The 26,705-nt window shown below is 48.1% G+C and overlaps 1 protein-coding gene across 33 annotated transcripts in view; it reads left to right on the forward strand.

Moving 5' to 3' along the window:
• Nucleotides 1-26,705, forward strand: part of ANK2 (ankyrin 2) — a 1,630,948-nt gene that overhangs the window by 1,560,689 nt on the left and 43,554 nt on the right. For 21 of the 33 annotated variants that reach the window (XM_069241684.1, XM_069241717.1, XM_069241674.1 and 18 more), the window contains 3 exons: nt 18,082-18,174; nt 18,687-18,770; nt 20,415-20,579. In XM_069241684.1, coding sequence (XP_069097785.1) covers nt 18,082-18,174; nt 18,687-18,770; nt 20,415-20,579 — 342 coding nt within the window. The remainder of the gene's footprint in view (nt 1-18,081; nt 18,175-18,686; nt 18,771-20,414; nt 20,580-26,705) is intronic. The other 12 variants (XM_069241892.1, XM_069241902.1, XM_069241884.1 and 9 more) reach the window with 1 other exon arrangement.

Here is a 26,705-nt window from a genome sequence, read left to right on the forward strand (position 1 = left end):
CTAGGCCACACCAATCTACTCCACACAACTCCACTCTATGCCACTCTGCTACACTGCACTGTACGCCACTGCACTCATTGCCAATACACTATCTGCTAATGCACCTTAGTCTGTAATACTTAACTCTATGCCCCTGCACTCTACACCAATACACTGTACATCACTCTAATCAACTCTGCACCACTGCACTCTATGCCACAGCACTCTACACTACTCTGTGCCATTATGCTCTATGTCACTTTATTCAACTGCACACTACCCTGCACCTCTCCACTTTGCTCTACTGTGAAAAAGTCCTTCTTACGCCACTGCACTCTGCACCACTGCACTCTATGCCACTAGTCTCTACCCTGCACCTCTTCACTTGACTCTACTGTGAAACAATCTACTCTACACCACTGCACTCTTCGCCACTGCAGTCTTTTCCACTGCACTCTATGCCACTCTGCCCACTGCACTCGACACCACTGCACTCTACTTCAATGCACTCTAAACAACTGCATGATATGCCACTGCACTCTACTCTGCACCACTGTACTCTTTGCCACTGCTCTATGTACCACTCTACTCCACTATACACCACTGCACTCTATTCTGCAGCACCGCACTCTCTGCCACTGTAGTCTACACCACTCTACTCTACTGCATTCTGCACCAATACACCCTACACCACTGCACTCAATGCCACTCTAGTCGGCATAATTCCACTGCACTCTACAGCACTATACTCTATTCTTCACCACTCTACACTACTCTACATTGCACTCGATGCCACCCATGTCTACTCTGAACTCTATACCACTACACACCACTCTACACTACTGCACTCCCTGCCACTCTGTTGTACGCCACTCTACTCCACTGCTCTCTGTCACTCTACTCTGGCCCACGTCCTCTATGCCAATGCACTCTAAACCACTGCACTCTATGCCAATGCACTCTAAACAACTGCACTGTAAACCAGAGCATTTTACTCTGCACCACTGTACTCTATGCCACTGCTCTCTCTGCCACTCTACTCCACTCTACAACACTGCACTCTGGCACTCTACTCTGCAACATTGCACTCTCCGCCACTGCACTCTACACCACTCTAATCTGTACTACTGCAATCTGATAGAACTTCTAGCTGCAAATTCCTTACCTTTAGAATTCCTTGGCGTCAGCTTGGAATCCGGAACTTTTGCAGAGCAATACCCTTGGGCGCACCGTCGGGTGGCTTTGTTCGGATCCGCGTGACATCGTCAGAGTCATTGGAGCTGCATGTGATGTAAAGGTCACCTATAAAGCCACCACCCAGGCGTGCGAACATCAGTTCTTTTCCTTCAGCGCTGGTTAAAGTGCAGATCTGGAAACAAGTTACCCTCTGTCATTTTTGACAGCAATTTTTTTAACCTTTTGTGGAGAGACGTCTTTGCGTCTATGTAGGATGTCTTTTAGGAAGACAGGGTTCAAGCCATGTGCACCTGCCACCACGCCTTATCAGTGACAGACCCCACCAGGTATGTCTCTGGTGCCTAGACTGAGACCACAACTCAAAGTTGTGGTCAGACTGCCGTGCCATGGCTTTAAGGGTGCAATCCCTGAAGCCCATGATGGCCAGGCATTCGACATCAGCTGGCGGTCCTTTTCGGAGGTCATGGTCTTGCTAGAGGAGGAGGTCGTGGGACTGCTCCAGGAGCCCTAAGTCCTCTTCATCCCATGCGAGGTCCTCCAGGCACTCGGGGAAGAGGCACAAAAAGAAGTTCAAGAGGACTTCAACTTCACCTCGTCCTTTGACAGATGAGATGCGTCAGGAATATCAATATTGAAGGCACAGTTCCACGGAACTGTTGCCAGGGCAGACTCTGAGCCTCCCCTCCCTTTCCAGGACCCGGAGCGACCCCGTTTCAGCTGAAAGAGTTCTATGAAGTCATACTTCTTGTACTTGAGCAGGCTGGCTCAACTGGAGCGTTTTCGGGCCCCGGTCAGCAGAGGACCCATCAGGTTCCACACCGGAGGCTTCGGCCTTGGCGCCGGTGGGGTCTCTTGGATCCGATATCGGATCTGGAACGATGCCGGGTCCGCACAGTCAACTTTCTCCGGCATCGCTCCCAACATTGACACTCCCTCTAGAGTCCCAGTTAGAGCCTATGGACTGGTATGAGGAGTAGGAGAGGCCGATGGGCTGGACACCTCTCCCGATACTGGCATGCTCTCACCTCCTACTGAGGAGGGTGCATCGAATGCAGTGGTGATACGCGGGCAACTGATGTCCGGGACCTTGAGCTTCCCTCAGTGCAGGTCAAGGCTAAAGTCTTGATGAGGTGCTTTAGTCGGGAGCTTCATCATCGGAACTGATGTTGCCCTTTAATGAGGCCATCTCTGATATCCTGCTGGGGGAGTGGTCCAAACCCAACACAGGGGTGCCTGTAAACAGGACAATTGGCTGACGCCATCGCCCGGCTCCGGACAACCCTGGCTTTCATCACCCAACATCCCATCCCGGAGAGCTTGGTGGTCCAGGCCCTCACTTCCCATGGCACTTACCCATCTGCCCCTCCCCCCGCATAAGGAATCCAAGAGGCTAGTTGGGAAAGAAGATGTTTTCTTCCTCCAGCCTGACATTGAGGTCGGTAAACACCTTAAGCCTATTGGGCCATTTTTCCCATACACTATGGGATACAGTGGTGCAGATGCTGCCCCAGGTCCCAGAGGATAAGCAGGCCACTCTCTCACAGACAGTTAAAGATGGGAGAGATGCAGCCAAGTTTACCATCAGGTGTGGTTTGGACTCACTGGGCAGGGCAATTTCCACGCCTGTGGCCCTTCAACACCATGCCTGGCTACGTACCTCTGGCTTTTCGGGGGGTGTCCAGGCAAATCTTATGGACATGCCCTTTGATGAGACCTGCCTTTCAGGGGAAAAGCAGACTTGGCACTGGAGCAGTTAAAGTACCTCTGGGCCACGGCTAAGTCCTTGGGGCTCTTGGCTACCCCTTGCCAACAGTCTGTCTGTTGCCTCTTTCGAGGCTTCGGAAGGGGCGGGGTACCACACCATCCACAGACCAGCCAGCGTCCTCCATCCTCCGCCAGGTCAGCATCCTGTGTGGGGATGAGGCTGTGGTGCCTTCAGACCCAGTTAGTCTGGCCAGAAGTTGTTCACCACCCAGCCCCCGCCTCCACAGCACCCGAGCCCTCCTAGTGTGATTCTGCAAGATCATGTTGGATGGAGGATTCAATTTCACCTCCCTCACTTGCGGTCCATAACATCGGACAAATGGGTCTTGCAGATCATACAGAAGGGCTATTCCCTGCCCTTGCAGTCTTTTCCTCCCCCAATGCCTTCCTCAAAAGAACGGCTGATGGAGGATCACTTGGTTTTGCTCCACAAGGAAGTTACGGCTCTCTTGGCCAAGGAAGCCATAGAAAGGGTCCTGATATCAGAAGTAGGCAGTGGTTGTTATTCCCGCTACTTTCTGATACCCAAAAAGAACAAGGGCCTTTGCCCTTTTCTGGATTTGTGGGACGTCAATCTCTTTCTCATAAAGGAGAAATTCAAAATGCTCTGTCTGCCTTAGGTCTCGTCTGCCCTAGACCAAGAAGACTGGATGGTTCGTTGGACTTACTGAATGCGTATTTGCACATCCCCATCCTGCCTGCTCACAGGCGCTACTTGCGGTTCAAGAAAGACAACAAGCACTTTCTTTTGTGTTTACGCTCCTACCCTTTGGCGTTACCAGTGCCCCTCCGGTGTTCACCAAAGTGATGGCAGTGGTCGCAGCTCATCTGCACAGGCTAGGGATTTCAGTCTTCCCCTACCTCGAAGGCTGGCTATTGAAGACTCCGTCACTTAAAGCAGTCATCACCCACCTTCAGACTACAGCAAACCTCCTGCATTTATTGGGTTCACTATAAATGTGCCAAAGCCACACCTGACTCCATCTGACATGCTCCCTTTCATCGAAGCTGCTCTGGACACAGTACAGTTTCGGGCCTATCCTCCCGAGCAGCCAGTCCAGGATATTCAGGTTATGATTCTGATGTTTCGGCCTCTATCCTGGATTTCTATGAGACAGACTCTGAGGCTGCTGGGCCTCATGGCCTCCTGCATCCTGTTAGTAAACCATGCCATATGGTGTATGAGCGCTCTGCAGTGATAACTGAAGTTCCAGTGGACACAGCAGCAGGGAAATCTCACTAACATGGTTGAGATCTAGGAGGGAACTGCAAAAGATCTGCAGTGGTAGTTAGTGAACCACAATTAGGTCAGACTCAGACTCCTCTCCCTTCCCCAACCAGAGTTTACAGTAGTGACAGATGCATAATTCTGGGATGGGGCGGCCATCTGGGAGAGGTGGAGATCAAAGGCCTCTGGTCTGCAGCAGAATCTGGACTCCAAACCAACTTACTTGAGCTCCGGGTGATCCGACTAGTATTAAAGGCATTTCTTCCTGTTCTCCAAGGGAAGATAGTGCAGGTGTTCACGGACAACACCACCGCAATGTGGTAGTGCAACAAGCAGGGCGGTTTGGGACATGGACCCTTTGTCAAGAGGTCCTGCGTCTCTAGACATGACTGGAACAGCAGGGCATAACTCTGGTGGCTCAACACCTGGCAGGTTCTCTGAATGCCAGGGTGGACAAACTCAGCCATTGATGTCTAGCAGATCATGATTGGTGTCTCCATCCGGAGGTGGTGCAAAGTCTCTTCCTGCGGTGGTGAGAACCTTGGTTAGACGTGTTCACCTCCGTAGAGAACGCTCAATGTCAACTGTTTTGCGCATTGGAGTTTCCAAGGTGGCAACGCTTTTTGTCGTGAGTGAAATTCAGTCCTCCTGTACGCTTTTCCACCTATACAACTTCTGCCCAGACTTCTGAAGAAGATCTGCCAAGACTAGGCCCAAGTAATACTGGTGGCTCTGTACTGGGCACGAAGAGTCTGGTATCCCTAGCTTTTGAACATGGCCATAGTTCCTCCGATCAGACTCCCCCTTCGGGAGGATCTTCTATCGCAGCAGCAGGGGAGGGTCTATATACGACTGCAACATCATCACGGCAAGCACGCCGCCAACAACGCCCGCGGAGTCGACCAACACTACCTGACGGCACGCATAGGTACTGCCCGAAGAAAAATCTCCGGATCCAGTCTGACGCCTGGGGAAATTCAAACTAGAATATGTCTCTACTAGATATTTCTTTACCGAAGGTAAGTAACTTGTACTTTAGGACAAAGGCCCTCATTACAACCCTGGCAGTCGGTGTTAAAGCGGTGTTAATACCGCCAACATGCCGGCTGTAAAAAAAAAAAGGGATTTTGTCCCTGGCTGTAACCGCCATCAAAGACCGCCACTTTAACACACCGACCGCCAGGGTGATAACGACCGCTGGGCTGGAGACTTCGGTCTCCAGCCTGGCGATCGTCACAATCCCACTCTCGGGATTACGACCCGGCCTACCACCATGGTTTTCGTGCCAAACTTACTGCCACGAAAACCATGGCGGTAGGCACTATCAGTGGCAGGGAATCCATTCACTGGCACTGATAGGGGTCGCCCCCCTCTCCAGAGTCCTCCCCCACTCTCCCCCTTCCTCTCCTGCCCCCCGCACATATACAAACCCACACGCGCACCCATATACACATATGCACACACACATACCCACCACCACCCATGCATGCACACATACATACCAACACACTGCAACACACCAACGTACCTTGTCACACACATGCATTCACAACACACAACGCTCACAATCAGTCATTCATGTACGCATTCAACGCGACTCACACCTGCATGCACGCATTCCAAAACATACACACACACCCCCCACATACACACAACACTCCCCACCCCCTCTCCTGTCGGAGAACCCGACTTACCTGCTTGCAGGGGGTCCTCTGGCTGGAGATGGTCCACGGCGCTGCTGTCAGCAGCAGCGTCCGCCAGCAAAACACCACCAGGCCGTTTCATTGGTCATGATGCGGTCGGCGGTGTTTTGCTGGCGTGGCGGTGCTGCTGTCAGCAGCGCCGCCTTACTGCAGTCCGCCGCCATGACCGTCAGCTGTGTTCCCCCAGCATTCTGGCGGAATACTGTCGGCGGTCATGATACCGTAGACAGCTGGTAGCCACGGCAGCGGTATGTTGGCGGACGTCGACGTGGCGGTAGGCGGTAGTTACCGCCAATGTTGTAATGAGGGCAATAGTCTCTAAGGTTTGGGTAAGAGAGTGTTCTAGGCATAGCCCTTACTCCAAATTTCTGTAAGAGAGACTAGAAGTTAGGTTATGCACATCCTACACCACTCTAACATGTCTTCAGTACCTAGCACATCTCAGAACATGGGTTCTCACTATGAACTGATGGAACTGATGGAAGTGTGTAAGGGTAGGGAAACTGAAGACTGAAGACAGGAAGGAACCCTAATAAGAATCTGCTCTTGGGATGTCTCCTCCAGGATGACCAGGATCAAGCTGGTAGCCAGGAGGAGAGGGAAGTAGAGATAGATTCGATCCCCTCCAGTGCTAGAAAGAGAAGATCTGCATGCTGAGGAGGGTCAGGAGGGTCCCTCAGAGGATCACAGGGTCTCTAGTAAACCCCCTAGAGTAGCTGGGAGCACTACAGGTAGTGCTAAAGGTTGCCTTGTTAGTAGACCCTCCTTTGTTTCCAGGGGACCTGTTCAGAGGGTTACTAAACCTAGGGACAGATCCTCATGCTGCTACATCTGAAGGGGCAAACTGGTCAACTCTAGAATATGGCTCCTTAGATAGGGAGTGTAGGAAACTGAGGCTGGAGGAGGCCAAGCTGAGACTGCAGCAGCAACAGCTAGCCCTAGACAGGGAGGCCTCGTCAGGTGGCAGCAGCTTTGGTTTCAGGGAACCTATGGTCAGGGAGGACTCTTTTGAATCTAGAAACCTTAGCAAGGTTGTTCCCCCCCTACAAGGTGGGGAATGACATCCATAAGTGGTTCTCTGCTCTGGAAAGGGCCTAACGAGTTCAGACCCCCCCCCCCCCCCCCAGAGACAGTGGGCTGCTATTCCATGGCTGTCCTTCCCTGACAAGGGTAGGGATAGGCCTCTTACTGTCAGGAGCATGCTGACTATTACATCATTTTTAAGTATGCTCTGTTAGATGGGTTTGGTCTTACCACTGAACAGTACAGAATTAAGTTCAGGGAGAGCAGGAAAGAGTCCTCCCAAGATTGGGTTGATTTTGTGGACTACTCTGAGAAGGCGTGGGAGGGCTGGTTACAAGGCAGCAAAGTCAGTGATTATGAGGGCTTGTACAATCTGATTTTAAGAGAGCATATACTGAAGAATTGTGTGTCTGATTTGTTGCACCAGTACTTGGTAGGCTCAGATCTGACCTCTCCCCAAGAATTGGGAAAGAAGGCAGACAAGTGGGTTAGAACAAGGGTGAGCAGAAAAGCTCACACAGGGGGTTACAACGACAAGAAAAAGGAAGCAGGTAACTCTCAGGACAAGGGTGGGGACAAAACTATACCTAAAGAATTTTCATCAGGCCCACAACATTCCTCTGGGGGCAGAATAAATCCTCTTCCTCTTCCCATAACAAAATGATGTGGTGCTATGTCTGTAGAAACAAGGGCCATAGGCAAGGAGACAGCTCCTGCCCTAAGAAAAGCAAAAACCACCCACCACTACAACACTCACCTCTACCACTAGTGCCCCTAGCAACAACTGTAGTGTGGGTCAGGCAGCAATAGCCATTCCCAGGGTGTAGCTGGGCTCACTTTAGGAAGTGTGGTGGGGGCTTGCTTAGTTTGGGAAACTACTGAAGCTGTTTTAGTCTCAGATGGGGCATTGATTTTGCCACCCGTGCTGCCTGGCCCCTCAACATAGGTAAGTACAGGCAGCTGCCCTTGATAAATGGTGTTCAGACAGAGGCCTACAGGACCACAGGTGCCAGTGTCACTATAGTGACTGAAAACTGGTGTCCTCTGAGCAACACCTACTTGGTCATCAGTACCAAGTGACTGACACCCATAACAACACTGTATGCTACCCATGGCAGTTGCTGATTTCAGCTGGGGGTGGTTTACTGGCCTAAAGAAGGTTGCAGTTTCCTTAGTCTTAGATGTAGAGTGTCTCTTGCGGAATGACTTGGAGACTTCAGCTTGGGCTGAAGTGAAGTTGGAGGCCAATGCAGCAATGCTTGGCATCCCAGGGCATATTTTTGCTTTGACCAGGACTCAGGCCAAGAAGCAAAAAGACAAAGGAATCTTGGAGCCTGGAACAATAGCCCAAGAGGCTCCCAAAGCCAAGGGTAGAAAGGGCAAAAGGTTGGCCCCTACCTTGGTAGAAACTACACCTGAAGAGTTGAAAGATGACACAGTTGAACTTGAAGATGCAGGGGGGCCTGCCAGGGAGGAGTTCAGTGGGGCACAACAAACCTGTCCCACACTGGAAGGGTTAAGACAGCAAGCTGTCCTTCAGGAAACAGGGGATATCAGTGGCACCCAGAAAGTGTATTGGGAGGGCAACCTCTTATACTCAGAAGCAAGGGAACTCAAGCTTGGTGCCGCCAGGAGATTGGTAGTACCTGTGCAGTATAGAGAATTATTGTTGACCATTGCACATGACATACCCCTAGCAGGTCACCTGGGGCAAAGCAAGACTTGGGACAGACTTGTCCCACACTTTCACTGGCCCCATATGTCTGAAGATACAAAGGAGTTTTGTCGCTCTAGTATCTCTTGTCAGCCAGTGGCAAGACAGGTGGCACCCCAAAGGCTCCACTAATTCCACTACCGGTGGTTGGGGTTCCCTTTGAGAGGGTTGGGGCGGATATTGTTGGCCCCCTAGACTCGCCCACTGCCTCTGGAAACAGATTCATACTGCTGGTGGTGGACCATGCCACCAGGTATCCAGATGCTATAACTCTAAGGACCACTACAGTTCCTACAGTGGCAAAAGCCCTCCTGGGAATCTTCTCCAGGATGGGCTTTCCAAAAGCTGTGGTATCAGACAGAGGTACAAACTTAATGTCTGCATACCTTAAGGCCATGTGGAAGGAATGTGATGTAACCTACAAGTTTACCACCCCTTACCACCCCCAAACCAATGGTTTGGTTGAGAGGTTCAATAAGACTCTCAAGGGCATGATTATGGGACTCTCTGAAAAGCGCAGGAGGAGATGGGATGTCCTATTGTCATGCCTCCTGTTTGCCTACAGGGAGGTTCCTCCTAAGGGAGTGGGCCACAGCCCCTTTGAACTTCTGTTTGGACACCCTGTTTGGGGTCCACTTGCACATGTAAGGGAAGGATGGGAGCAACCTCTCAAGCCCCCTAAACAAGACATTGCGGATTATGTACTTGACCTCAGATCCCGGATGGCTGACTACATGAAAAAGGCCACTAAAAACCTTCAAGCTAGCCAAGAACTGCAAAAGCAGTGGCATGACCAGAAGGCTGTCCTAACTGTGCACCAGCCAGGACTGAAGGTGTGGGTCCTGGAGCCTGTGGCTCCCAGGGCACTCCAAGACGAATAGAGTGGTCCCCGTACTATAGTGGAGAAAAAGGGTGAGGTCACCTATTTAGTGGACCCTGGCACTCCCAGAGGTGTTCATTTGAACCACTTTAAGTCCTACTATGACAGGGCTGATCTGGCCCTGCTCATGGCAACTGACGAGGGACAGGAAGAAGAGAGTGACCCTCTCCCTGATCTCTTCTCTACCACCGCAGCTGATGGCTCAGTGGATGGTGTTGTCCTCACAGACTGCCTTTCTGAGTCTCAAAAAGAGGACTGCACGAACCTCCTAGACTGAACTGAACTGTTTTCTCTGACACCTAGTCAAACAACATGGCGTGACCACACCATTGACACAGGGTGTAGCTTGCCTGTTAAAAGTAAGATTTACAGGCAACCTGATAATGTTAGATATTGAATCAAAGCCGAAGTGCAAAGGATGCTAGACGTAGGAGTGATTGAGCACTCTGACAGCCTGTGGGCTAGCCCAGTGGTGCAGCAACCAAAACCTCACTCACAGAATGGAAAACGAGAGATGAGGTTCTGTGTTGACTACAGAGGGCTCAAAACAGTCACTAAGACTGATGCTCACCCTATTCCTAGGGCAAATGAGCTGATAGATACACTGGCATGTGCCAAGTATCTAAGCACCTTTGACTTGATAGCAGGATATTGGCAGGTCAAATTGTCACAGGATGCAAAACCAAAAACTGCATTCTCAACCATTAGAGGGCATTATCAATTTACTGTTATGCCCTTTGGTTTGAAGACTGCACCTGCCACTTTTCAGAGGCTGGTGAATACAGTCCTCCAAGGTTTGGAAGCCTATAGGGCAACCTATCTCAATGACAGCTATCTTTAGCTCCACCTGAGCTGACCACCTGGTCCACCTCTGGAATGTTTTGAAGGCCCTGCAAAAGGCAGGCCTCACTAGCAAGGCCTCTAACTGCCAGATAGGGCAGGGAAAAGTTGTATATCTGGGCCACCTGGTAGGTGGAGGCCAGATTCAACCATTGCAGGGGAAGATCCAGACTGTCTTAGAATGGACTCCCCCTACAACACAAACCCATTTGCGAGCCTTCCTAGGCCTCACTTGGTACTACAGGAGGTTCATCAAGAAATATGGCTCCATTGTAGCCCCTCTTAATGACCTCATATCTAAAAAGATGCCAAAAAAGTTTAATGGACAGGCAGCTGTCATAAAGCTTTTGAGGACCTTAAACAGACTATGGGGGTCATTCTGACCCTGGCGGTAAATACCGCCAGGGCAGAGGTTGGCGGTAGCACCGCCAACAGGCTGGCGGTGGTCCGCCGGGCATTCTGACCGCGGCGGTACAGCCGCGGCCAGAAGCGGAAAGCCGGCGGTGTACCGCCGACTTTCCACTGCCCATGGGAATCCGCCATGGGGATTCCGACACCCCATACCGCCATCCTGTTCCTGGCGGGCGTGGGGTGTCGTGGGGCCCCTGGGGGCCCCTGCAGTGCCCATGCCAATGGCATGGGCACTGCAGGGGCCCCCGTAAGAGGGCCCCACAAAGAATTTCAGTGTCTGCTTTGCAGACACTGAAATTCGCGACGGGTGCAACTGCACCCGTCGCACCTTCCCACTCCGCCGGCTCCATTCTGAGCCGGCTTCCTCGTGGGAAGGGTGTTTCCCGCTGGGCTGGCGGGCGGACTTTCGGCGGTCGCCAGCCAGCCCAGTGGGAAACCCAGAATGACCGCTGCGGTCTTTTGACCGCGGTACGGTCTTCTGGCGGTTCCCGCTTGGCGGGCGGCTACCGCCGCCCGCCAAGCTTAGAATCAGGGCCTATGTTCTCTACACCAGTGTTAAAAAGCCCTGACTACTCCAAGACATTAATTGTCCAAACTGATGCTTCAGAGCTAGAGGTGGGGCAGTTCTTTCTCAGCTCAACACTGAGGGCCAGAATCAACCAGTTGCTTTTATCAACAGAAGGTTGACCCTTAGAGAGAAGCATTTCTTAGCTACAGAAAGGGAGGCCTTCGCTGTGGTCTGAGCCTTGAAGAAGCTGAGGCCATACCTGTTTGGTATCAAACATGTCAGAATCATAGCCCAATACTGTTGAAAATATTGTAAGTATGGTTCCATGCACTCTGGGGGCTCTTCAGAGGACCCCCAGCATTGCTGCCACCAGTCTTACAGGGTTTTCCGGGCAACCCAACTGCTGCCACCCCTCAGACAGGTTTCTGCCCTCCTGCTGCTTGATCTGATTAAGCCCAGGAAGGCAGAACAAAGGATTTCCTTAGGGAGAGGGAGGTAACACCCTCACCCTTTGGAAATAGGTGTGACTGGATTAGGAGGGGTAGCCTACCCAAGCCACTGGTTTGCTTTGAAGGGCACATTTGGTGCCATTTGTGCATAAACAGGTCCACACCAGTTCAGGGACCCCCAGTCCCTGCTCTGGCACGAAACTGGACAATGGAAAGGTGAGTGACCCCTCCCCTGTCCATTACCACCCCTTAGGTGATGCCCAGAACTCCTCCAGAGGGTCCCTGGGTTCTGCCATCTTGTTTCCAGGGTAGGCAGGGAACTCTGGGAGCATCTGAGTGGCCAGGCCAGGCAGGTGATGTCAGATCCTCCTCCTGATAGGTGCTTACCAGGTTAGGTGACCAATCCCCCTTTCAGGGCTATTTTAGGTCTCTCTTTTGGGTGGGTCCTCAGATTCGACTTGCAAGATTTGAACAGGACTCCTCTGCAACCTCTGCTTCAAATTCTGGCTTCCGGAACTGCGACTGGAACCTCCAGGACCTGACAAGCTGCTCCCAAGAAGAAAGGACTCCTCAGCAACATTGTTTCCAGGGCTCCTGCAAGCTTTGCAACATTTCCCTCGTCATGCATCCTCAGAAGACTCTCCAGCCTGTATAAGAAGAAGAAGGAATATACCTTGGAGTGAAGGAGTCACTTCCCTGCAACCAGAGGAACCTTCAACAAGTGACGACCGGCTGTGTGGATCCCCTCGCCTGCTGAGCTGTGTTGACCCTGCATCAAGGGTGGTGGTCTGGAGTAGTCCTCTTGATCCACTCTGCCAGCTGTCCAACTTTGGTGGAGGTAAGCCTTTGCCTTCCCACACAGGACAGGACCCCCTTGCACTGCGTCTCTTGCAGCTGCCAAGGTTTGTTTGCATCTCCTCCAAGGGATCTTCATGGGACATGTAGCTTCAGCCCCCAGCACTCAATCCTGCAAAGCACAGCCTCCTGCATGGTTCTCCTGCAGCGTGGAATCCTCTTTTGTAGTTCTGCATGGGCTTCTTCTGCGACTCCTTTGTCCCCGTCCTGTGGAACTCCTGTGGGTGCTGCCTCTGCTCCTGTGGACTCTCTGCAACGCTGAGGGTCCCCTGTGACTCCCCCTCATGGGTTGAGCCCTCCGGGACCTTGCTGGTCCCCGGCAGCACCTCTTTTCCACCAACTGAGAGTTTGCCTTTGCCAAGGCTTGTTGGTGGAATTCCTGCTCCGACACCCATCTGCAACTTCCTCCCAGAGTGGGGCTTCATCTGCATCCATCAGGAACTCTTCTCCGGCTCCAGGGCTGCAGTGCTGACCTGTTCTTCATTACTGTCGACCAAGTCCTGCATCCACAACTGGGTGGATAGTAGCTCCTACTTCTCCTGGACTCCACTGTGACTCTTGGACTTGGTCCCCTCTCTCCGCAGGTGTTCTTTCTTCAGGAATCCACCTCTGGTTTTCTTGCAGTCTTCTCTGGGTGTCTTCTTTTTCTTCTTTTCCTCCTTTTGCGTGGTTTGTGGAAAATCCAGTGTTTTACTCCTGCATTCTTGGTCACTGGGGAGTACTGTGTTACTTACCTCTGTGGTTTTATAGTACTCTCAGCTCCCCTCTACAAATTTTACTTACCTAGGTGTAGGTCCCTTGCTCACATTCCATTTTTTAGGATATGGTTTGTGATCCCTCAAGGGTCACTATTGGTTATTGCTATTTGCACTGTTTTCTATGCCTGTTACTGATTACTAATGTATATATTTAGTGTATTACTTACCTCCTAATGGTGGGTTACCAGTCTAGTATTTTGTGGTAATTTGTTTATTTTTGCACAACTGAGTGTTTTCTTTCACATAAGTGCTGTGTGACTATAGTGGTATTGCATGAGCTTTGTATGTCCCCTAGATAAGCCTTGGCTGCTCATCCACAGCTACCTCTGGAGAGCCTGGCTTCTAGATACTGCCTACACTTCACTAGGAAGGGATACCTGAACCTAGTATAAGGTCTAAGTACCATAGGTACCGACCACACACCAGGTCAACTTCCTACAATGTGTAAGCCCTTATTTTAAACATGCATTACACACAGCATAATATAGGCTGCCACAAATGTGCAAGTACATTTAGGTTAAATAAAAACAGCCCTTTTAAAATACAGATTTCAGTAATATACAGATTATACCTAGTGCAAAAGTTTTTTATAACTCTATTAAAACCACACACTCCACAGCTCAGCCTGGAACACCCTTAAAGTACCTCTGTAAAAGAAAATGTCTTTGCATCAAAAAGCTTCAAGTGACTCCTTCGAGTAAAGCAAATACTGGTTTCCAAGCCCATTTTCATTTGCAGATTTACCAGTTACACACATTTCCATTTGTTGTGGGAAGGAGACACCCTGGCAAGAAGGCATGTTTCTTATCTGCCTGCCCCTCCCTTGGGATGGGAGCACAGGAGATTCCCTGCTTTTCAGTCCAGTTGGTGACACTGAATTTTTCTAATTACATTTGTCCTTTAGCTGAAAGGCTAAACTCATGGACAAATGCTCTCCAATAAGCCTTTCATTATTGACAACGGACGGTAGGGCTAACTTACGGGCAGTCCCAGAAAAATTATTGACGGGTGGTCACCCTAACCTAAAAAGACACACAAAGGCCTCTTTTTTTATTCACAACAAACAGAATCAGAATCACCTGAATTTATATCACTCGCTATATCTAATAATACACCAAATTGCGTGTCTTTTGCTTGATGCGTCTACTTTAAAAGTGCAACCTGCAAGTGTGTTTGCAGTTTTGTGCAAGCACCTGTGGTGGTCACTTGACATAAAATGCTCATGCGTGCGAAGTCCTGGTTCCCTTCTGTTAAACAATAACAGGTTTGAACAAGTAATTAAGTAAAAAAATGGAGGAGTTAAACATAAATTGCAGTGTGCTGCTCTGTCACAATGAAAGGAACTGGAATCCCTCATGTGCACCACGGAAACATGGTAGACCAGAAAGAAAGTGTGGCACAACGACTAGAGCTGCTGACTTTAGAACTAAGGACCTGGGTTCGAGTCACAGGGTCAGCTCAACATCACTGAATCCCTCTGTGCTTACAAAAAATTAAATGTCCTTGTGTAATGTAGCTGGTACTACAGTAAAACCTCCAATACCTTTGGGAGGACTTTTGGCTACTTAGCAAACAAGTAATTAAATAAACACACTAGGCAGGCACACTCAGTAAACAGAATCCAAACCAAGGAAGTATGGGAGCCAGGGAGCTGAAAGAGACCAGTGAAAGAGGGTGCAGAGCAAATGTGACCAAGATAGCAGCCTGATTTACAGCTTTGTTTACAGCTAAGCTGAGAGCAAGAATGCTCTGCAAATGAAAATGGAAGCTTTACCGAATAGGAGCAGAAAGTGAAGAGAGAAAAGTCCCCCAAAGAACAGATGAACACGAGAAAGCGTATTTATCCAGTAGTTGGTCCCGGCTCCCAAAAAGAAAAAGGACGGACAAATGGGCATGACTAACCTCTGGCAAGCCAGGATTTTTAAATGACACAGATATGAACAAATAAAATGGCTTAAAGGCCACAGTACAAGGATACTTAAAAGTATACAAGAGGCCATATGCTTACTCTCAACCTAATAAAAGTATACAAGAGGCTGTACGCTCATGCTTGACCTAAAAAGGGAGGAAAAAGAGGAAGGTAGAAAGTAGGGAATGAAAATGGGGGAGAGAGGGAAGGAGGCATTAGGAAGAAAAAAAAAATATTCTCTTTAGGCACTTATTACTACACCATGCTACATGTTCAGCAAAAGATTATACTTGCAGAGGTCATTTTCATCTATTTCTGCACAGTCACACTTCTTCAAGGATGATGGGGGGGTCTATGAATTTATGGATGATGGGACATTATTTATTCTGAGATTGAAATGCTTGTGGTGCCAGATACATTACATTCATTCTTTGAAGCCCCTTAAGAAAGAGAATTTAATACGAAACAGATTCAAGGGAAACAACACTCACTTCATATATGTTTACCCAGCTGTGTTTTTTAATGACAGCTATCATGACTGCCTTGAGGTTTACTAGATTAGAAATATTGATATGGTAAATTAATGGTAATAGCTTTCTGCCACATTTTAAACCCATGCTTTCCAAGAGCATCCTTCTCTTTGGAATAAGGAGCTCTCAAATGTTCACAACAGAAAAAGGTGCACATTTCTACCACACATAGAAAAGGCCTCTTTTTAATTAAAGCATTACAAGTATAAATGCCCATTTTATCCACATTCGCGTAGTTATTAAATACATGTTTTTTTTCTATTGACCTAGCACAGAGCTACTCAACTTTTGGCCATGGGAGCCAGATCAATGCTCATTTTTCAGAACAACCCCTAACCCTTCCAAATAGTTCCACTGGGTTTCGTTGTAGTCAAAATAAATTTTATGTGAACATCCCAATAATCTGGCATGAAATCCAGCTTTTCGCGACCTACGTTGGACACACCCGGCTGAGGGAATTGACATATTTTATAAACCCAGCTATCACCAAATCTTGAGTTTTCAAAATTCAAAAAAAATATGATGCATTATTATTCATTTATACAGTCTTTCTTTCAGTCTTGCAAACATAAATCTACAAAACATTTTACAAAGTACAAATGCGATATACTGTCTAGTCCAAAGTATAGTCAGAGTACCCAAACGTGCTTAGGAAACCTTGGTGATATGTTGACCAAGGATGAGCTCAAACACTCAGTTTGCCCCTGAATAAAAAAAAACAATTCGACCCGTGATACCAACGGATTCTGTACATCGGCAAAGTGTTGATACATTTGCCTCAGCTGTGGCTTTCACTGACCCTGTTGTATATTCATAAGGTTCATAATCATCATCACAGAGGGCACACTGCAATTTCTGTAGTCTGTTGCTGCAGTAATACTGCACTTGGAAAATGCTGATAATAGAGCAACACCACGTTCTTTTTTTTGTGGTATGCAAATGTTCAGATTGATGCACCCATTCCCCGCACAAATTCCGCCTGGTTTTAACTGGCAAAAATTGCATGGGTGCAAACCCTGATAATGCACTTATAACCAAAATACATGAAATCATGCTTTGTGTGCAAACCTCTGTGTGCCCGGAATAGGGATTTTCTCAGGGGTTGATTTCAGAGTCTTAATGTAAAAAGTCACTGTGTACTGTTATAGTCGACTTTACCTAAAATAAGTGCACTCATAGTCCTCCCCATATTTTGCAGCATAAAATGTATGTAGATGTGCGATGAGAAAAAGTAATCAGTCAATTAGTAAAATCATGTGTTAATGAACCAAGAAGAAATGGTTTACTCAATGTTTATTGATGTTATATCCAGGAACATAGGTTGATAAGAAGTTGAACCCTTGCCTGTTTTCTAAAAATTCTACTAAAGAATTAAATATGAAGTTGACATGTTTCAGCCATGCATTTAACAAGAGTGACCGTTTTGACAATGCCTTGTATTGTGCCCTTTATTTCTTATTAATTTTAGTGCTATTATGGCTACAGCTAGGATCCATATCTATAGTAGGTCCACTGATTTTTTAATATGAAGTTTGTAATACCCGCATCTCACCAAATATTTTAATGTATAACTTTATGATCCAACTCGGTCATACATCTTGCACATGATGCATTCTAAGTTTCGCGTAGACAATTTTAGAGTCCTTGCAGAATGTGTGAATTCACTGTATTTTTCTGACTTTTCCTTTCTCTTAAGAACAAATGCCTTTGAGACTGAGGACAATGCACTCATTCGAGTTGTTAAAATATATAACTCAGCATCACCTCTGTCACCGTGTAAATTTTGTGATGCTGCCAGTCAACACCTGTCATTGGCTTATTAAAATACAAGTTTATAGCATGAACCACACTTGTTCTAGTCATGTGTAGCAGCTGCTACCACTGGCTTGCTATAGGCAACCCCGGGCACTTTATTTATTTGGTAACTCTGGTCTTAACAGCTAGGAGGACAGCTAATGTAACAAAAACAAGAAACAGGGGCACAGATAGCCCTGCTTGCTTATTATAGTTTCTAGGTTTGGGCCTTTCCAGCTCTCTCAGCAGCAAACAAGATGCTGCTGCTAAGTTTCTGTTGGTGGGACTGGTTGTATCCTTGTAATGTCTTTGATGGTCAAAAAGTGTGTGATGCCATTTTCACTACACCTGGGATTTTGGTGAATAATTTTGTATGGTTTCTAGTACTGTTTCCTTTTCTCCTGTGTTATTTTAATCAACTGTATTACTTTTCCATTAAAATACAACAAAGTACACCAAAGGGCAGACATATCATGATTAGTAGCACGTGGTATACATTTAGTATGATAAACAGCACACTGCTTCCATGCTTCCACTAGGAGCTAGCAGAGGAACTAGGTGGGCTGGAGAACGGCTCTGATGAGGAGGAGTTGGTAACTACCAGGGTTGTTCGCCGCCGGGTGATTATTCAGGTACAAAGTGTTCAACTAATGCACGACCCTGTAACGCCTGGTAATACTGCCCTGGTCACATTCACAGCAACCCTCACAGCTCTACCAATAGGGCCTTCACCTGGTTGGCACTGTGGTTGTGAGTACAGCATGCTTTCTGAAAAATGCATGGCCATGGAAAGATTGTGAAAACACTGACCCGATATGAGATTGAACAAAAGTGTTTTGTAGCGTTTATGCCATATCCCTGTCCGCAGTAAAATCCATCTGAAAGATGCCTTCCAATGAGGACAACTCAAGTATTTCAGTTTGCTTCTCAACACTAAATATTCAACTAATTTCTTTATTTACCCTTTTTGTTTGACTTTGCATGACTTTAAAGTTAAATTGCAGAACAATACACCCTGTTTTGCAGTTAAACAACAACATTCCTTGAATGTATGTCTTGCTAACAATGCTAGCTGACAGGGTGCATAACTCCATTTCTGCAGGTGTTCAGGAAAGGATGATCATTTTATTTCTCATTATCACAGGCAGGTAACATGTCTGACATTCCGCCGGAAACAGTAACAGAAGAGCAGTATACCGATGAAAATGGTTGCACTGTTGTAAAGAAGGTAAGACTTCCTTAGATTTGAAGTGTGCCCTGTGACAGTTGTTGTGACTGCCATGGGCTGGGAACATTGGTTGAGGTCCCATAAATTGCAATAGTGTCCATTAATTTTGTACTGATGATCAGCTCATTTCTACTGGAATGAAACTACTTTGAAGACGACCAGACCATTTTGAAAGCCTAGGACCTGCATTCATAACCGGTTGACATTTTTTGTTGCCCTACTTTTAAGTGCAATCTCCCCCAGTAAAAGGGCACTTTAACTGATCTTATTAGCACTTTTTTTGGAGAACACTGTCGGAACGGTGACGTAAATTGAATTGTCTTAGTTGTTTCTAAGTCTTTGCAGTTGTCTTTGAATTTCAAACATAGTTAGTCTGCCTCTCCAGAGCAAGGGGTCGGTAAGTTTGACCTGGCACAATCAGATATCTAACTCTGATTTCACTTTTCAGCAAATGAAGATTCTAAAACCTACTTAAATTTGTGAAATGAGCTAGATGAAGTCAGTAGCACAACTTCTAGAAATGTGATTTCTCGTGTTTTATTCAGTGCATAGTAAGGATTGGAATAGTTGACATTCAGATTCAGATCCACAAATTAATAAGTTTCACTAGAGTCTATGTCAGGGCAATCCCTGGCAAACTGAGCTGAGTGCTATTAGACTTAATTGATTTTGTTTCGCTCCGAAATTTAAATATTATGAATGTATAACATTGGGATGTGATTCCGTTCAAAGATGTTTTTGAGTGTTTTGTGCCATAAAAGGAAGGACCATTCGGAACACTCTTTTGTACTTAAGTACATTATTTCAATTTCTATCAATAAAAGCAATTCTTTGTTACATGTACACATAATTACACCTTGTAAAGCACCAAATTATGTGTTTCCTGTCATCTTGAGTTACTTTGATACGGCCTCATCCAGACTTAACAACCATCTTAATCTCAATGGAGCACTTTGTGTTTAAAACTATTTTTGCGAAAACAATGTTCTTTTTAAGATGCTGTACTGCTGCCTTTATATAAGTCTGCACTATACTAACTTGCTAAGAAAAGAAACAACAAAACAATGTTTCAGTGTAATTCACATATGGAAAGTAGATTCATATATAATTCAGTTTGCTGGCATTGACAATTCCTTACCATCAGTAGATTTATTTGGAAACTTTTATTAAACTACCTTGAGGCCTTAATCCAGTTTCTAGTAAACAGGTGTCCAGTTTTGATTTACAACCACCATCATCTCGGTAAAAAGGCTGAGGATAGAATGCGGGTCCTGAGCTTGCCTTTCAATACTCAAGCATGATTGATGACACTGGAAGGTTCTGGGAGTGGTGTGTGGTGTGGGGAAGACTTACGATTTCAGTAGCATTGGTCTAGCTCTGTACATAATGGGTACTCAGATAATGACAGCCAAGATGTTATGCAGTTTATAAATCATACTTTAGAAAAAGCCACTCAAAGCATAAAACTATCAGAAATGGGATCTCAAGGTCCACTGTCTTAAAGCCTTCATCAAGTGTTACATTTGGACAAAAACCTGAACTGATTGTAGTAGATCATTTTATGTCTTCCATTTTAAAATTAGGGTCTGGTTTATTTTATAATGTTGGAATGATAATTATCCTTTCTGTTTATCTCTCTTTTAGATTACGCGGAAGATCATCAGGCGATATGTTTTACCAGATGGCACAGAAAAAGAGGAAGTAATTGTCCATGGAGAACCACAGGAGCCAATTGAGATCTCTGAGGGAGATGCGTACTCTAAAGTTCTCAAACGCACTGTGATAAAGAGTGACAGTGAGCATTCTGAGGTGGGACTGCCACACACTACTTTATCTATGAAAATCATGTATAATATGCTATATACTTAATTCTCTATAACACCCTAAAGTGCAGCATTATCCAGAGAAATTCAGTTTGTACATTTGGACTTATTAAATCACACAACTGCTTGATATTCTGTTTATCAGGTTTGTTTCTAACTAACAAAGCTAGGGAGTTATTTAGAGTTTGGAAGATGCCTCACTTACAGACTTTAGAGGGTATACCCCTATATTTAGAGAATAAACACATTTATACCCTGTAGAGTAGGCGGTTGGTCCATCAGCCAATGTTTGACAGATGGCCCACATCAGCCAACTCTGAATAACCCTCTAATATCTGAATTAAACATGAGAAGACCTTTCGTACCTGCTTAATTCAATCTCCAAATCCTTTTCATTCTTAGTAGTGGTTTTGTTAGACCTGGCATCCTTGGTGTTATTTCCCTCTGACTTTGCCTTCAGACCTCCTGCTTTTGCTGACTTTGTTTTTGCTGGTCTTAGCACTCTGTACACTGTATCTGATAGAGACTTCTAGCTGCAGATTCCTTACCTTAGAATTTCCTGACGTCAGCTTGAAATCCAGAACTTTTGCAGAGCAATATCCTTGCGCACCTCATTGGGTGGTGTTGCTCGGATCCGCGTGGCGTCGTTGGAGCTGTTTGTGACATCATAATCTATAAAGGCACCACCCAGGCATGCGTACGTCAGTTCTTTTCCTACCATGCCAGTTAGCACAGATCTGGAATTGAGCTACCCTCTGTCTTTTTTTACAGGCCTTTTTCAACCTTTTTGTCTAGGATTTTTTCAAGTCTGTGCAAGAATGTCATCTAGGAAGATGAGGTTCCTGCCGTGCAGTGCCTGCCACTGCACCATGTCAGTGACGGGCCCCCATAAGGTATGTCTCCGGTGTTTGGACTGAGACCACCATTGAAGGTTGTGTACTGACTGCTGGGCCATGGCTCGAAAGCTTTGAGGGAGCCGTCCTGGAGCGCATGGCGGTCCAGCAGTCGACGTCATTTGGTGCGACTTCTCGGAGGTCACGGTCCTGGTCGAGGAGGAGTTCTCGGGACTGCTCCAGAAGCCCCAAGTCCTCTTCATCTCACTTGAGATCCTCCGGGCACTCTGGAAAGAGGCACAAGAAGAAGTCCAAGTGACGAGGTGAGTCAGGAACGTCAACGTTCCGAGCACGGTTCCGGGAGCTGGAGAGACCCCCGCTCAACTCAAGTGTTTTACGAGGCCATGCATCTCGTATTTGAGCGAGCTGTGCCTCTGGTGTGCCTTCGGGCCCTGCAGGGTCAGCAGAGGCCCCATCGGGTTCCCTGCCAGCAGCTTCGTCCTCGGCACCAATGGGGTCTCTTGGAACCGATATCGGATCCGGACCAACACCGAGTCCACACAGTCGGCCTCCTCTGCATTGTTCCTGATGTCAACGCTCCCTGCGCCACTGGCACCCGCAGGTGGCACGTGCCCCATTCTCATACCTGATGATACGGAGCTAGAATGACGTGCAACGCTGTTTCCGATGCCGACGGCTCCAACAGGTGCCAGATCATTACCTGAGCCTTTATATGATAAATCATGCATTTGTGAGGAATGGCGGGGTCTAAGGACCCTCTTAAGCATGGATTGAAGCAAATAGACTCGAATGAGGAGCTAGGAGAAGCCATTGGACTGGACTTCTCTCCAGATACTGTCATGCTCTCACCTCCTAACATAGCTATGAAGGAGGGAGCATCTTGTGCTCTGGTGGTGTGTAGGGCAGCTGAGGTCTTGGACCTAGATCTGCCCACAGTACCAGTCAGGACTAATCTCCTGACTGAGGTGCTTCAGCCGTGGGTTACCACATCAAAACCGATGTTACCCTTTAATGAGGTCCCCACTGATGTCATGCTGGAGATATGATCCAGACCCAGCGCAGGGGCTCCTGTAAATAGGACAGTTGGCCACCCCCATCGCCCAACTCCAAATGATCCTAGCTTCCTCACCCAACATCCCTCCCCAGAGAGCTTGATGGTCCAGGCCTTTACTTCCCATGGTGCCTTCTCTTCCACCCTCCTGGATAGGTAATCCAAGAGGCCGGACCAACTTGGGAAGAAGATGTTTTCTCCCTCCATCCTGGCATTGAGGTCAGTAAATACCTCATACCTATTGGGCCCTTTTTCCTATACCTTATGGGACATGGTGGCCCAGGTGCTGCCTCATTTCCTGAAGGGTGTGTGGGACACTCTCTCACAAGCAGTCAAAGATGGGAGAGGTGCAGCCAAGTTTACTATTAGGTGTGGTTTGGACACAACTATTACCTAGGTAGAGGGATTTCGTTGATTGTGGCCCTTCATTGCCACGCTTGGCTTCATATAGCTGGCTTTTTGGGGGATGTCCAGGCAAACCTTGTGGATATGCCTTTCAACGGGTCCTGCCTATTTCGTGAAAAAGCAATTGTGGCACTGAAGCATTTCAAGGATTCTCGCTCCACAGCCAGGTCCTTGGGCCTCTCGGTGACCCCTCGCCAACAGTATGCCTTTCACCCCTTTCAAAGCTTTGGAAGGGGCGGGATACCACACCATCCACAGACCAGCCACTGTCCTCTGTCAGGTCAGCATCCCATGCAGAGATGAGGTCGTGGTACCTTCAAACCCAGGGGGTCTGGCCAGAAGTCATCCACCCCCCAGCCCTCCTCCTCTACAGCGCCCATGTCCTCCTAGTGTGATCCTGCAAGACCATATGTGTCTTTGGAGGGATGATTCAATTTAATCTCCCTCACTGGTGGTCCAAAACATCAGACAAATGGAGCTTGCAGATCATACAGAAGGGCTTTCCCCTCCTCTTCCAGTCTTTCCCTCCCTCCATGCTTCCGTTAAAAGAACGGCTGATGGAGAATCATTTAGTCTTGCTCCGCAAGAAAGTTATGGCTCTCTTGGCCAAGGGAGCCATAGAAAGGGCCCAGATGTCAAAAGGAGGCAGTGGTTGTTATTCCTGCTACTGTCTGAGTCCTAAAAAGAACAAGGGCCTATTCTAGATTTGCGGGATGTCAATCTCTTTATCAAAAAGGAGAAACTCAAGATGCTCAGGTCTTGTCTGCTCTAAACCAAGGAGATTGGATGGTAGCGTTGGACTTACAGGATGCGTATTTTCACATCCCCCATCCTGCCTTCCCACAGGCACTACTTGTGGCTCAAGGTTTACAGTTTACTGTGCTAACCTTTGGCTTTACTAGTGCCCCAAGGCGATGTCGGTGGTGGCAGCTCATCTGCACTGGTTGGGGCTTTCAGTCTTCCCTTACATTGATGACTGGCTGTTGAAGGCTCCTTCCCCCCAGGAGGTCGCCCGCCACCTTCAAACTATGGCGAACTTCCTGCTTTCACTGGGGTTCACTATAAATGTGACAAAGTCACACCTGACTCCCTCTCAGAAGCTCTCTTTCATCAAAGCTGTTCTAGACACAGTGCAGTTTCGGGCTTATCCTCAAAAGCAGCGAGTCCAGGATATTCAGGTCATGATACCAATGTTTGGGCCTCTATCCTGGATTTCGGTGAGACAGACTCTGAGGCTGTTGGGCCTCATGGCTTCTGGAATCCTGTTAGTCAATTATGCCAGATGGCATATGAGGGCTGTGCAGTAGGACCTGAAGTTTGAATGGCACAGCATCAGGGGAATCTCACTGACATGGTTCAAATCTTGGAGGGAAATGCAAAATATCTGCAGTGGAGGTTAATGAACTGCAATTGGATCAGAGGCAGAATCCTCTCCCTTCCCCAACCAGATCACACAGTAGTGACGGATGCATCACTTCTGGAATAGGGCAGCCATCTGGGAGAGGTGGAGATCAGAGGCCGCTGGTCTCTGGCGAAATCCGGACTCCTTATCAACTTACTGGAACTCCGGGCGATCCCACTGGCATTGAAAGCATTTCTTCCTTGTAGAAAAATGCCCTTGTTGGCATGGTTGCCCCCTACTTTCTGCCTGATATTGATGATAACTTGACTGAGAGTGTGCTGGGATCCTGCTAACCAGGCCCCAGCACCAGTGTTCTTTCCCATAACTGTACCATTGTTTACCACAGTTCACACACCCTTGGCACATAGTTAAGTCCCTTGTAAAAGGTACCCATGGTACCTAGGGCCCTGTGGCCAGGGAAGATCCCCAAAAGCTGCAGCATGTATTATGACACCCTGGGGAACCCCTCACCTAGCATGTGCACACTGCTCTTGCAGCTTGTGTGTGCTGGTGGGGAGAAAAATGCAGAGTCGACATGGCACCCCCTCAGGATGCCAGGCCCCCAAACCACTGTCTTTGGCATAGGTAAGTCACCCCTCTAGCAGGCCTTGCAGCCCCAAGTCAGGGTGCACTATACCACAGGTGAAGGCATAGCTGCATGAGCAAAATGCCCCTACAGTGTCTGAGTCCAGTCTTAGACATTGTAAGTGCAGTGTGGCCATATTAAGTATATGGGCTAGGAGTCTGTCATTACAAACTCCACAGCTACATAATGGCTTCAGTGAAGTCTGGGAAGTTTGGTATCAAACTTCTCAGCACAATAAACCCACACTCATACCAGTGTTGGATTTATTGAAAAATGCACTCAGAGGGCATCTTAGAGATGCCCCCTGTATCTTACCCAATCCATTAGTGCAGGATTGACTGGTCTGTGCCAGCCTGCCACTAAAAGACAAGTTTCTGACCCCATGGGGTTAGAGCCTTTGTGCTCTCTGAGGCCAGAAACAAAGCCTGCCCTGAGTGGAGGTGCTCACACCTCCATGCTGCAGGAACTATAACTGGCGGTGAGCCTCAAAGTCTCAGGCCTCTTGTTACAGTGCCCCAGGGCACCCCAGCTAGTGGAGATGCCCACCCCATCGGACAAAGCCCCACTTTTGGTAGCAAGTCCGGTTGGAAAAGTATGGAAAACAATGAGTGCCCACTTCAGCTGGGACCATCCCTACGGTGCCAAGAGCTGAAGTGACCCCCCTCCTTGGAAAATCCTCCATCTTGGTTTGGAGGGCAGGGAACAATAGGTTTAGGTCTGTGTCCCCCTCCCCAAAGAGAGTGGACACCAGAAGGGTCTTGTCACCCACAGGGACAGTAACCATTGGCTACTGCCACCTGATCCCTGTAACATCCCTAAATCCAGGATTTAAAGGCTCCCCTGAACCTAGCTCATCAGATTTCTGGTGACCTCACAGGAAGAAAGAAGAAGGACTGCCTAACTGAAACCACAGCAGAGAAGACTGAAGACTCAAACTTACTTAGCCCCAGCCCCACAGGACTTTCTCCATCTTCAAAAGCCTTGTAAAATGAAAGCGACGCATCCTGCAGGACCACCGACCCCCTAGAAGCCCCAGGCGGACTGCCTGCAACACAGTGGACCAAGAACTCCCATGGACAGCGGCCCTGTCTAAAAACAAACTCCATCTAAGGACTACCGAGCCTCCCCGGATCCATGAGTCCTGACCACTCTGCACCTGACACCCATGGCCTTGTCCAGGTGGCCCAAGTGGCTAGAGGTGGTTGGGTTGACCTCTCCTATCCAACACAACAACACCTGCACCCTGAAGAAGATACCAGTCACCAAAAGGTACTCTGTACCCGCAGCCCTCTGGCCTTGGGGAACCCGACTTTCGGTGCAGCAACGTTCAGCAGGCAGCCTTCCTCCTTGTCCAGCCTGTGGTTTTCTGGAACCGACCCCTTGGACCCAGCCTGCAGCCTCAACGTGACCCTTGGGGTCCCCCTATTAAAGAGCATTGGGAGCCCGATGCTGTGTTTGCACCTTGCACCTGGCCGCCCCTGCTCAGCTGAGGGTGTGTGTTTGATGCTGACCGGTGACCCCCCGGTGCTCCTCTAAACCCCCCAGGTCTGGCCTCCGAAGACGTGGGTACTTACCTGCAAGCAGGCCTTATTCCGAGTGCCCCCAGTCTCCGTAGGAGCCCATGTTAAATTTGCCTCATCTTTGACATCTGCACCCGGCCGGCCCGTCTTGCTGGTGGTGGGTTAACTTGAACCCCAACCTGTGGACACCCTAGCATCCGGAGACTGGAACTCTAAGTCCTGTACTTACCTACAAATCATACTAACTTTTCTTCCCCTGGGAGCTTTCTGAAATTGCAGGGTCAACTTTTAAAA

This window comes from Pleurodeles waltl, chromosome 1_2 (genome assembly GCF_031143425.1).
Source record: "Pleurodeles waltl isolate 20211129_DDA chromosome 1_2, aPleWal1.hap1.20221129, whole genome shotgun sequence".
In the NCBI taxonomy this organism is placed as follows: domain Eukaryota; kingdom Metazoa; phylum Chordata; class Amphibia; order Caudata; family Salamandridae; genus Pleurodeles; species Pleurodeles waltl.